The following is a 14,257-nucleotide window of genomic DNA, read 5'->3' as shown; positions in this document are numbered from 1 at the left end:
ATAAATAAACATGCATATTTATTCATTCGTTTAAATATTTTTTATTTACAACCATTTTTTTTTCAAAATTTCATTTTTTAAAATATTTTATAAAAACAAAAGTTTTATTTTAAAAATGTTTGCGAAATCATTAATTGACATTAGCCCTAGTATTCAACATACCTTTATATACTATTAACACCTTCATGTATTAAATTTGAGAGCAGATATTGAAAATGAAATACATCAGAATAATAAGCGCGCGACCATTATTTGTCATTTTAGTTGAGCTTTAAGTAACTATACACTTCGTAGAAATGACTTACTTTCTAAAATTAATGATATAAGCAATCAAGTAAATGGATAACTTGAGAAGCAGGCTATTAAATTCTCCTTCTAAAAAGCATTGCCAGGTGTTGGAATTACGTAACTGAGATGCATATCTAGTCTAGTGAATGTGAACTTTATTATTTATTGCATAATTACTATGACTTTACTACCATTTTTCTGTTTTTTATACATAATTTAAACACAGCACCTACTGTGTAATGCTAAAGAGATTAGTTCGTTAGCTGATAAAAAAAAAGGGTCCTCGGTATTAAATTCTGGCAATGATAAAATGATTCTTAACTTATACTTAAATAAATAAGCAATGTTTCTTGTAAATATTTCCATTCTATATTTTAGCAAACTTTTTCTCCATTAAGCATTAACAAATATATAAAATTAAAACTAAACCGAAAAATTCGAGTTAAAGGAAAATAAAGCCTTTCAAAGGGAAACTCACACTTCCCCGAAAATATCCTTTACCTCCCAAATTAAATATCATGCATACGTTCATTACATTGCATATTTCTTAAAAGTTTTTGAGAAATATGCTTAAAAATTAAGAGTAAAAATCATTGAAGGAGGAATAAATGGAATGAGATTGAAACTCACTGTTTGCAGTGATCTGCATAGGAAGCTAGCTGATTTATTTCCTTCAAATCTCAGAATTATTTACTCTATCCGTTAACAGATGACTAACAAAAAAACAATATTTTATATTGTATTTATGAACATTGCAGCTGAAAAAATTACACGAATGTTTGTTGATTGTATTCTCAGACTGCAACATGTTTATGCTGCAAATGCTTGTCGTTTTGAAAAAAAGAATCGGTCAGCACCGCCACGTGTTAACGAATTTTGTAGCGATTCTTGTATCCTTTCGTTTTACATTAAATTTCTGCTAAATGTATCGACAAAACAGTACGATAAGATTTCGTCGAAACTATAAATAATATTATAAAAGGTTTTTTTTGTTGTTATATTTGTGTACTGAATAAAGAAGCAAAAATATAACATTTTATTGAATTTTTTAAAAGTAATTCAAAATTCATCCATAACCTAAATAAAATATTTATGGACTTGGTGGTAAAGAATAATTATGCATATTATTGGCAATTCTTTTTTTTTTTTCGTTTCTTTCCAATAATGTTTCCAACAGCATGAAAATTTTCTATCACTTTAACTATTGTTGAATGTGGTAAAGTGATTATTATTTTAATTAAAAATGCTTAATATTAATATAGATTCTAAAAAAATATTTTTCAAACATGAAAAAATATTTGTTTATCACGTATGCTAATGCAAACAGCTGGGATATTAATAACTCTGGTTAAAATTCAATTAATTTATTGCTATATATTTTAAATTCTGGCTTGCTATACATTAATTTTCGTAGATTAATATCCATTAAAAATGGATTTTTCACTGAAGTATATCTTTTACTTCGTTAAAAATGACGATGATGGGCTATTTCAGAGAATTATAAATTTATATTACTAATTAAAACTATTATTAATTCATTATAAATTTGTATACATTATTTGAAACAACTGCAGAACAGTAAAAGTAGATATAAATAAGTATTATCATTTACAAAAACCTTAATTATTAAAAAAAACATTATTATAATCAAAATGTAACTAATGATATATTAGTACTCATTAATTAAAAAAAGACATCTGAGATGCTCAATTTAGATATAAACTGACTTTAAAAATCTATTTTTATATTATCTTTAAATATTTGTAAAGAACAATTCATAGCTGATTTTAATTGTTGTTTTTAATTTAATTTGACATCATTGAATCTAATCCTGATTAATTTACGCACCATGAAGTTCATTATTTCCAGTTAAATAAGATGTGTGATGTTTCCTGATTACATCTTCATATCAATGAGTATAATTAATCGTAAAGTTAATCCTAATATGAGTCTAAGTAATCATGTCAGCTGACATTTCAAAGGAAGTTATCATTTCGATTAACTCTAGTGTAAGATTTGGGATTAATTTCATAGTAATTGACTTAATTAAAACTTGGATTACAATTGGGTTTATTTCAGTATAGCAATGCTGAACTATCTTATACAATGAAGATTAAATATTCATGTTGATTAAAAGATAACATCAATATAAATAAAATTATTTCTACGAAATGATTTAATTTATTTTTGTCAAGAGAAGAAATGCATGTTGATGTCGGAATTAATTTTATAACTTAAATGTTAGCTTATGTTCAGCTAATGTCACACATAGCGTTCCTCAACTGACGATTCCGTGTTAGAAGTTCAATATAAGTTCTTCATAAAGAACTAATAAATAGTTTCATAATCCAATTTTATTCTTCAATTTTAGATTTAAACATTTGTTTTCTGATCTGTTACATTAGTAAGGAAATTATTTGTTTTGTAGTAAAATATTTTTAATAAAATATTTCTTAATTGATCATTAAATTGAAGAATTGAAAGGCAATCATCCATAATCTGTATAAGTCTCTTTTCCCTACTGTATATATAATATATACTCTACAACATTTGAAGTTCTTGAAAAATATTTTTATAGTGGAAATGAACTAAAGTAGAAATATTTAAAACATAAACAATGTTCATAAAATTTTACGAAATTATTTATATATAGTGGTACTCAAAATTCGATACTGACTCAATGACCCAATAAGCGATCTACCTATGTAGTTATTTTTCGAATCAATAGGTGGTGCTAATATATACATCAGGAGCAGTAAAAAAATAAGTAAGTAAATGGAAAAGACTAGTGCTGGGAGCATTCGCTCTCACCCTTCAAAAATTATCAGCATAAGGTATACCATACAGTGGCACTTAAAAAAAATATCAGAGTAGGGTATGTCGGGAAAATGTATACTGTTTAGTGGTACTAAAAAATAACTAAACAACTCAACCATCAAAAAATAAATGTCTATTACACTGAAAAGTTTATAGCACTATTAAGATATAATTCGAACTCCATAAAATATTAATATATTACCTTTGCTACCACTAGAAAAAATAATTTCTAAAACTACGGAAATTTCGAAGTTATTGGAAAGTATGATGAGACGAAAGGGATAATTTTTCTGACCTGTAAAAGTTGACTGTTAACTAAAAATTGAGTCAAAACATAAAATCCTCAATTTTTTAACGTTAAAATAAACTATTTTGTTTGCTTTCTCGGATGCGGGAGAATTTCGTAGTCACACTGGAACTGCTGCATTTATGATGTTCGAGGCAAATCTTAACATTGAAAATCAAAAAGTTAACAGCAATTTTTTCGAAGATCTCTCAACGAGGATAGTAAAAAGGTCGCAACAAAGAGTTTTACACTTTTTCAAAGCTATAATATTCAACTATGTATACAATCTTTCCGGATAGGATATCTGGACCTTAGAACAATAACTATTAAACAAAAAGTTTTTGAACCTGGATAACGGCATTTGTTCCTCATCACCTCTTCATAGCACATGGAAATGCATTTTATCCGGGTTTGCTTCTCACAGCCACTATGGTTTTTCTTGTTCTGCTTTTCTTTTTTTCTCTCTCTCGGTTACTATGGTTTTTCTAGATTTGCTACTCACCTTTATTTTTTCACTTTTCTTTGGAAAACTTATGTTTTTTTTTAATTTATTTCAAATCACTTCCGTTTCTTCTCATTTGCATCTGGCATGTTTTGAAAATGGGTGCCTATTTTTGAATTGCATGAAACATGTTCACTGTTATTTGCTGTTTAAATAATAATAGAGTTTTTAATCGGCTAATATGCTTAACTTGACCTACGTATCACGAATAACTCTACCAAATACAAAGGAGTATGGAAATCTCATATTATTCCAAAAAATTGTTTTATTTTAAGTGACAATGACGTAGGCTACACAAAACAACCTTAAGAAGTTTTGACCATCACACGTTTATTATACTTTACAAGAGATTTCTCTATACTTGAGTATTAAGAGTATATGTCGATAGATGGTCATACGATATTGGTACATTTTCGTAAGAAATCAAACAACTTTATAATACCCGAGGCTGGAAAATCTGCTTATTTCTAAACTCCAAAATTATGGTTTGAAGCTTTTCCCCCTGGGTTTAATTTTTGAACACTTGGCGGTGAAGGTGTATGACATAGTCAGGGCCCATACGCGAAGAAAAATAAAAGGAACCCCAGTCTGGATGTCTTAAACACTGAGCAAAATGTTGATTTTGCTCAGTGATTAAAAAACAATACATTTTGGTTATAAAAAAACATTAAAATACAGAATAATTCTAAATTGTCGAATAATTTTACGAGTTCAAACATTGCAGCAAGGGTGTAACTTTTGAAAATTGGATTACAACCGTTTTCTACTTTCACAAAATTGCAACAAATTTTTTTATGAGCATTTTACGTTATATTTTCATAACAAAGAACAGTAATAAATAACTGTTACGAACTCATTAATTTCCATAATTTAGCTCACTCATTTTTTGCTAAACTGAGTTATTTCATATGAAGACAGGGTCCTCTAAGAACAGCGTTAATATTGTCTTATTCTTAGCAGTTTAAAAATCGTCAGTGCAAAATACACGTGCTCTAAAATCAGCAGAATTGTAAAGTATATTTGGAATAATCTAAACTTGTAAAGCACATTTGAAATAAATCTAAATTCGTAAAGGGCATATGAAAGCCAACAATTACACTTTTATGGGCCGTAAAATTTAGCTGTCATTTTTATACTAAGAAGATAATCTTTAATGGCAAATTGTTTGTAACGTAAAATAGACAAATTAAAAAATACTCAGCGCGATTTCAGTGTACAAATGCCTTTCTTAGCTTATCATGTATTATTACGCATGTTGTACAGTACAACATGTAACTTATAAATAACATTTTATTTAGTATACATTTTATCTAACCAAACTTTTAATTAGTGATTTTGATTTATAGATACGTATTTGAAGCTGATTTGCAATACTTTTAATTTTTTTTATTTCAATTGCGATTTTTACGAATATTCCCTATGCACTATCATTCCTTATATTAAATTATAAAAAAAAAAAACATTTTTTTTATGTGTATTAGAATTTTAAAACATGTTTTATTTCAACAAAGAAAGTAAGGACCTTGTTAATTTTATTTTTCTAGCTTTTATTTATTTTTATTAAATTAATTTTTTTTTAAATTTATTTTTTTATTAAATTTATTGTTTCTTCTTGTTTCCAATATCTTTTAAATCTTTACATTTTGAAGTTATTACATTTTTATTTTATTTTATTCGTTTACATTTCAGACTAAGGAATGGTATATTTGAATTGGAGAGCTGTCTAATATTTACTCGCGTTTTTTTTTCTCTACTTAAATTCAATCTTTTGTTATTTTTCCTTAAAAATAGTAAATTTAATATTTATCTTACCGTTGAATTTTTTTCCTTCGAAATAAAATAAATAAATCTCCTTTCATTTCATTACAAAGTAAAACTTATTCCTTATAACGTAAAATCTGTTTGTTCAATTTTCAGAAAAATGAGAGAGATATCATATTGCATTTTAAACATATGGTAGATTAATCTTTCATTGTAGATTAGTTTTTAAGACACGTTTTTTAAATTATATGACATTGCAGATATATTGTAAAAGTCATTTTAAATTTTCGAGATATTTTAATTTTAAACATTCTTTTCTTAATAGTTCTATTTAATAAATTATAAAAACATATTAATTTTAGTTTATTAAATGAATTTTAAAATAAAATTTATGATAGAAGTCAGAAGTGTTATAAAAAAATCAATTTTTTGTATAATATGGTCTAGTTCTTAAGACATATTGTTAAGTTATTGACTTTTTTTCAATATTATTTTTTTTTAAGTATTTTTTTATTATTTTCAATTTTATTACTAATAGTTTAATTTATATGTACATTTTGTGCTTTTGAAAAATATATCCATGTAAAATAAATAAATATTTGTATTTAAGGTTTTCATCTTTGTTGATAACAGCATGAAGATTTGCTTAACATCTACTATCAATATTGGTGATTGCATGTTAGTTATGTTTTCAAAAAGCAATATATTTAATAAAACATATTTAAAATTTACACAATTAATATTTTAACGGACATTCTTAGAGGAAAGTCAGATGCCTTTGCTCGCAAAATTTTCGCTATAAAAAGTCCTAATCAAAATTGCGCATTAACCGACGCTTCTGAAAAAAGGGGAAATCCATTATTAGAGTTTTCTTCAAAAATGAGGCGAACCAAATTGTTTAAACCGAATGGCACAAATCTCATGTACCGAATGACAATAATCATGTAGTACGGGTAATATAGTATTCTGCTAATGAGGCAGTAGTAAAAGAAGAGAAGATTGATAAAATTTGATTTCCGCTTAGTATGTTAGGCCATGGGTTAGCCTGCTCTGAGTTACAAATTACTTATCTGTATTGCTCAATTGATCCTAAAACTAATTATAGTTTTGCGAATGTAAATGTAATTAAAAGGTAAGAATTATTTTATGCATTTAACACTATGCATTAGCATGACATGACACTGTGTATGGCATTAACATGCGTGACACTGTGTATAGCATCAACATGACATGACACAGGGTATGGCATTAACATGTCATGACACTGTGGCATTAACATGTGTGACATTAACACGTGTTATACTGTATATGACATTAACATGACATGACACTGTACACAGAATCATCTGAAATAAGCGGCAGATACATAAACGGGACATATAGTATTTTAACTTTAGTGTGACTACTTATTAAAATATCTACCAACAAGGTTTTATTCTATAATGAAAGAAAAACAAAAAATATTAAAAAAAATATTTAATATAATGATTTTACGCTATTCATGCATTTATTTTCGAATATTATCGAAGAAATATTTTCAAATTAACTTTAGTTTCTAGATGTTTATTAATTTAATGATTTTTTTTCTTATTTCTGGTTTTGAACTTCATTATAATGAAGTAAATAAGAGATGATCAATTTATTATATTATGATGTACTGTCAGCTTTGGTAAATACGAAATATTGTCGCTTAAAAGAGACAGGGAGTTAATTAACAGAACTGTTTCTAGACTCGATGAATCTCTTCTGGAAATAAAGACGCATGAAATATTAAACTTTTTCATGTTTAAGTGAAATAATTAATTTCTAATACAAGTTTCGGTACCTTTAACATTTGAAATGTTAAGTTCACATAAAGAGATATGTTGACATATAATGACATTCTAATTATAAGTCTATCTAATAACATTTTCTTATTAAAAATTTACATGTTTAATTATTATTTCACGAACGTTTTGTTTGATGAGTTGTTGGCTGCATAACTTTTAATCTTACAACAATTTATTTAAAACAAAGTGATTAGTGGAGGGAATTTTATTTTCAACAATTTTTGGTAATGTGAGTAGATTATGAGCTGTGTGTTAAAATGTCAATGCCACAGAAAATACCTTGCAGTTCACTCAGTGTGAGAGGCATTATTCACTCCATCAACTTGAGTGACAAGTCGGCTATATGGCATAAAGTTTATCCTAGCTGTATAGAGAAAATTTTTTGAATCGAATGTGAATCGAAAGAAAAAAAAGAAGAGTTGACTGGTAGGGAATCGTAATTTAACAGTTTTTTTTCATAATATTTTTCACTTAATGTATTTTGGAAAAATCGCAATTATGTAAAATTTTTATCAAAATCGAAAATCAATTCTCGTTACCAGAATCTGACAATGATAAATATTGGATCTCAATGGTAGAAATTTTTACAAAATAAATTTCATGTGTATGAAATGTACCTGAATAGAGTGTTTTCAAATGAACACGTGAACTAGCTCTCACGAGAGTAAATTTCAAGCAGGAAAATTATAATTTTAATTAAATGGCTCAAGTAAATAAGAAAGAGATTGCGCACTTTCACTTAGCATCTCAAACGTTCACAATTTGAAGTTCGGTGCAACACAGTTGAAACAATCAAATCTTACACAGAACCAACGCATGTGGACAACGCATTTTCGCAAATGCAATATTTCGTTCACGCCAGATATGATATGATTCAGATTTGTTTTAAGACTGTAATGTGAATACAATTGTCATACAAATAATACTTGAGTCAAAAATTATTCCTTTTATATAATTAATAATTCATAATATTTTATTTTGTTAAAACTGATGGTTTTGATTTATTTTATTTTATAACTGTCGTTGATCAGCCGACCCAATTTTGGGTTTACGTTTACTAAGATTCAACTCCGTAGCTTTGTATTTTTGAACCTATTCAGAAAACAAGGAAACTCCTGGATCAATACCCCCAGAGGTAGGGTTTGTTATGGAGACATGGAGGACTTTGTGACTCGACAGATTTAACATGCATCAGTCACCATTTACTTACTGTCTGTCGCTTGTCTTCGACCCGTGGGGATCGAACCTACGACCTCTTGGACATGGGTTCAATGCCCTACCAATCAGGGTTTCCCGGCCAAAATTAAAGTGCTCCCCCTGGTGGGCTCGAACTGTATTTATTGATAGAAAAAGATTTAAAAATGAAAGAGGAATAGTTTCAGGTTGTATACAATATAATTTTTTATAAAAATTTACGAGCCTCTTATACAATGTTTTTATACGGCCTTAATCAATCATCTCTTCTATTTCTATCCAAAAACGAATTTTGGTTCCAAAATATTAAACATCTACTTCAGTGTTTCCCAAACTTATGACTTTTGTGTACCCTTTCTACATTTTTCGTAACGCTGTGTACCACTAAAAAAAATGAATGTATTTTTTTAAAATATGTTTCTTTTTCTTTTTTGGTACAAAGTTTTGTAGATAACAACCATATTCTATGTTAGGAATAAAAATTATATTTTATATAAATAATCAAAATAAGTAGAATTTATTACAAACCTTTACAATAAAAAAATTGCACAAAAGTTAAAAATCACAACTGGCTGTTGACACCACTAATTATTAACTGTCAACTCTGCAAGAAATAACTTATAGAAAAATACATAATCGTAAATTTTCATGGCTAAATTTGTTTTTAAATAAAAGTTTTTGACATTTTCGTTTGTTTCAAGTCGCATAAGAACGTGTACCCCCGCTAAACTGTTCCCGTACCCCTGGGAAACACTGATCTACTTAGACAAAAGGTAAACTCTAGATTTCTATAACAAATATGACTAGAAAATCTGAAATTTCAGCAGAAAAGTAATACGCTTAATAAAATGTTTAATAATAAATAAATAAATACAGCAACAAGTTCGAAATTCCCATTTATTTACAAAAGATATCGCTACAATCAGTAACAATACATATTCCTAATTTAAAAGGAGTCATCTATAACGTCATAAAAATTTTACAAATTTGAACTTTTGATGGATACCTGTGTTGAATATATTTTTCCTCTTTAGAAAATGCGTAATTAATTTATGAGCAAGAGGTTAAAAAAAACAAAAACAATTAGACAACAGTTATTTTAACAGTTTCAATAACAGGTCCTTGCTCTGTGGAACTTTCCGATTGAGGATCTGATTGATCCTGCTCACCTGATCCAGAGCTTGTACGGCGAAGACTGTCTTGACGTCGAAGCAAGCTGAAAACAATAAGAAGAAAAAAGTTCAAAAAGCGATAGATAGGTTTCAACTTGATTAATTGATTCTCTATCCATCAATTGAAGAATGTTTGCTAAATAGTGACTAGACTTCCCTTCACTTGATATATCGTATTGATGATATTGGTGAATAATCGATAAATTTATTGAAAATTAAGTAACTTCAGATACCTTGAAGTGGACATCAAAACTCGTAAAACGGACATTGACTTAGGCTTTAACTTTACTAGTACAGATTTTTTTCTTCAATTTCATGTCAGGGGTCTGTCCAGACATTTTGTGAAAGGCCCGGTTTTCGTGAAATTGTGAAAAAATTACTTACTTTCTTTCAACCAGTGTCCGCTCTTTTGAATTCGTGCAAATAGGGTCCGGTAATTGCAAAAAACTTTTTCAAGGAGTTTTTAAATTGAAAATCGACACAAAATTATGCTCGGCACTGTAAAATTTTAATTTAAAAAATTAAGTCTTCATTCTAAATTAGAGATGCAACATACAAATATTTGGTATTTAGCCTATACTGCTGAACGCAGAATATTCATTTCGTACGAATTAGAAGAAGCGTCTGTCGAAGACAAATCTTAATTCGTTTACATCCATCTTTCTTGTTTTCTGCCCTGGTTAGGGTTTATTCGATTAATAAAACAATAATGAAGATAAACAAATTTGTGAAGGGTCCGATTAAAAGAAAAATCATTTTGTGAAGGGTTCGTTTTTATGAAAAGATATTTTGTGAAGGGTCCGTTAACGGACCCAAATTTCTTCTAAACAGACCCCTGCATGTAAAGTAATAATACCTTGTGGACTTTTCCATAGAAACACAAAAATGCTTAAAGCATAAATCACACTTCAATGGCAAGATTCCGATTGCAAAATGAATTTTAAATTAAAAATTGGAAACGGAAGCAAAGAATTTACCAAGAAAATAAAATAAAAAACAGTATTTCAAGAAACTGCTAATCTAAACGTCTTTTCTTCTCAACTTTATTACTTCCCCGTGACTCTTCTTTAAGATTGCACGTTAGGTGATTAATTTGATTATAAAGACCAGCCAACTCGAACTATTTGATATTATGACATCACTATGACGTTTGATATCAAGACAACGAGGTATAGAAAAATATAGATCAGTATTTTTATTGGCACTGCATAAAACTCATATTTTTTATAACCGTCGTTGAACAGTCGACCTAAATTTGAGTTAACGGCTATCAATGTTCAACTCTGTAACCTTGCAATTTTTAACCCAATCCAGAGGATAAGGGAACTCCTGGATCAAATATCGGGGGAAATTTGTGAACTTAAAATGTTTTTTCATGGAACTAACGCATTTGCGTTACACGGAGAGGAAAACCTCCCACAGTAATCCTGAAGGCAAGGGTCAAAGATCCTACCTTATGATCCGCCAACCACTGAGGGTATTTTGCGTCAACACTGCGGTTAGTATGAGCCGGGGGCTGATTCGAGTCCGGGTCACCTCTTTGGGAGGCAAGTGCTCTATCTCCTGAGCCACCACGACTCTATATTAGTGAAAGTTATGTATCATTAAGAGTAATTTGATAAAATTACTATTTTTTAATAGAGTGATTCAGCACTTTGAGACAACATCCCGCACGTTAACATTGCGCTAGCTCAATTATTTCAAAACATTTGTATAGTGAACATCCGGCATAATATGTGTAACTCAAATCGAGCTAGTACCAAAACGCAGATTACGGTAATTTTTACTGAATATAGAAATCAACTTATTTTCTTTGTTTATACAGAACAAAGTAGATATCGTTGCGTGGAAGCTTAAAGAAGAAATTGGAAGAATCGGTACGAAATTGCTCTAATTGAAAAATGCTCTTTATAATATTTGAGTGCCCCATATTGATATTGCATCAATATTTTCATATCATAATTTTTGGTATTGCTTTCAAGCATTGTGTTATTTTACATAATATTTTATTAGATTTCTAATGTTTTAATGCAGCATTTGCAGTGACATGTATGATCATTTGAACTTATTGCGCTCAGTTGTTTAACGGATTTGCTCACTCCTATCAAAACATCTTAAAATAATACTATTATTTTAACTATTTCATCCATATATATATTGTTCTTACACGGCGACAAAAAAACGCCTCATTACAATTCTCCGAATGGCAACGCTAGAAAATCGACCAATGATTACAGCTAAAAATGTCACATGCCAAATCTAGCTGAGGTAGCTCAACATATAGCGCTTTTAAAAACGGAAACTGAAATAACAATTCAGCTGCGGCAATCTCATACTATTAAGCTAGGCAGAAGTGAGTAGTCTTTGTCGTTAGATCTCGATTTTAATATTTTGTCGAAAGCGCTTTTTTTCACGAATTTATACGAATTTATTTGACGATTACGAATTACGATTACGAACATATTACGAATTTATTTGACGATTTTTGATTTATATCTCGAATTTATTTGTTTTATTACTGTTATTAGTTATTCATTAAAAAATGATTCTCAGTCAATGAGTCTTTATTTGAGTTCAAATTTATTTTAATGACTTAGTATTTACTAAAAAGATATAACTTTTTTTAAAAACAAAAGTTGTTATATGGATTTGAATGATTGCTTTGAATTCTTAGAATTTTGTGCATTTGCAATGTACCTAAGTTAGCGAACGAAGCGAGCTTGGTTTGTGAAGCAAACCATACAAGATTGCGTAGCAATTTTCGGGGGTTGGCGAGCATTAGCGAGCAGGGGGTGCAGCTCACTAGTTTAAATAAATTCTTTAAATTATGTGAGAATAATTTGTGCTACTTTCAATATAACTAGTTGAAATTGCAACTTATTTAGCTGCAATAATTTTTAATGAAGTTTGAAACGGGTTATGGACAGTTACGGAACAATTCTAACAAATGCAGACCCAAAAGATGAAGAGTATGTTCAAAATGAAGATGACCGCAGAATTTTGGTTGCTACACTGAAAACATATGCGTCTTCGAAGTAGATCGAAAAGGAAAAAAAGTCTAGACTGGCACTCGAAGCTTTTAAAATGCATCTTATGGCCCTGGCATTGAGACATTGCAGTTAGTTGGAAAGTTTTATATATTTATAAGGTTTATTGTTCACAAAACTTTAAACGCAAATGTCTCGAATCAGAGTTTATCTGCTAGCTGTATCTGTTAACTAGTACAATTTGCAACAGATTTACTTCAAATTTTGACATAACGGTCACACTAAATAAAGTTTCCGTTGCAAGTAAGGATTATTCTATTGGATTGACTGGTTTTGAGTCATACTCTAAGATGTAACTTAATTTATTTATTTTTTTTGGATTTTCACTTCCATTTGTGAATTTTTGAATTTTAAAAACACTGTCATTTTCTGAAACAAAAAAAAGTTTTTTTTTTTTTTTTTTTTTTTTTCAAAAAAAAAAAAAAATTTATTACATGCAACGTCACACCGGACTCAAATTTGGATGATTTTTTTCTCAATTTATTTTCCTAATTATCTGTAACTTGATATACATACAAATTAAAGAACATATTGTATTAATTAATAGCTATTTTTTTAAAATACAGTCAAACCCCGCTATAGTGGACCTTCAAGGGACCGAAATTGCAGTTCGCTATAACCGGGAGTTCACTATATCCATACTGCGAACAATTTTAACTAATTTTTCCAAACTGATCCCTTTTATTACACGTTATTTAAATAAATGACCAACAAAAAAAAACAAAAATTATTAAAAAACAATATGTAGTAATAGAAAATGTATGAACTTTTATTTTTTATTACTCTTCGGCTTGCGTACAAAAAATTTAGGAATGGCCTTTATTTAAGGATGGGAAACAGAGATAGAAGAAGCAAACAAGAAAAAATTCTTATGGCTACATTCTACTCAATAAATGATTATAAAATCGGTATGTGTATTTTATGTTGAAATTTCAAAATTACCCAAAAAAAAATGAAGGAAAAAAATCAGTCGAAGACAGAAAAAAGCTTATAATATCCACTTTCCTCTCTACTTTTAATTCACTATATCCACAAAAAATAATATTATATGTGTATAGCTAGGCACGGGAGCGAACATTTCGTTCACTATATCCGAACATTTAGTTCATTATAAACCATATTCACTATAGCGGGGTTTGACTATATTTCTATTAGCATCATGGTGAAATGAAGATTAAAATGTGTACAGTATGATAAAAAAAACTATTAGGTTAAGTTAATCTCAATCATTGCAAAATTCGTTAAAAAATCACTATTTTTTTACAGGCATCTACTCTGTGTTGTTCTTCTTTAAAGCTACCTATAAAGTATACATAAAAATAAAAATTAGTTTATATTTTTCAGTTTTCTTCTAAATCTTT

General features: G+C 28.8%; 1 protein-coding gene across 1 annotated transcript in view; it reads right to left on the bottom strand.

Annotated features, from left to right (window-relative positions):
- Positions 1–9,560: 9,560 nt before the first annotated feature.
- The window catches only part of LOC107436603 (beta-alanine transporter), a 164,787-nt gene continuing 160,090 nt past the window's right edge, over positions 9,561–14,257 (bottom strand). Inside the window, exon 11 of the mRNA XM_071179363.2 lies at positions 9,561–9,893. Coding sequence (XP_071035464.2) covers positions 9,761–9,893 — 133 coding nt within the window. The 3' untranslated portion in view covers positions 9,561–9,760. The remainder of the gene's footprint in view (positions 9,894–14,257) is intronic.

The sequence above is a fragment of the Parasteatoda tepidariorum genome, chromosome 1, assembly GCF_982258835.1.
Source record: "Parasteatoda tepidariorum strain Cologne lab strain chromosome 1, Ptep-v5.0, whole genome shotgun sequence".
NCBI lineage: Eukaryota > Metazoa > Arthropoda > Arachnida > Araneae > Theridiidae > Parasteatoda > Parasteatoda tepidariorum.
The sequence above is the reverse complement of the archived record's forward strand: the minus strand, read 5'-3'. Positions and strand labels throughout refer to the sequence as shown.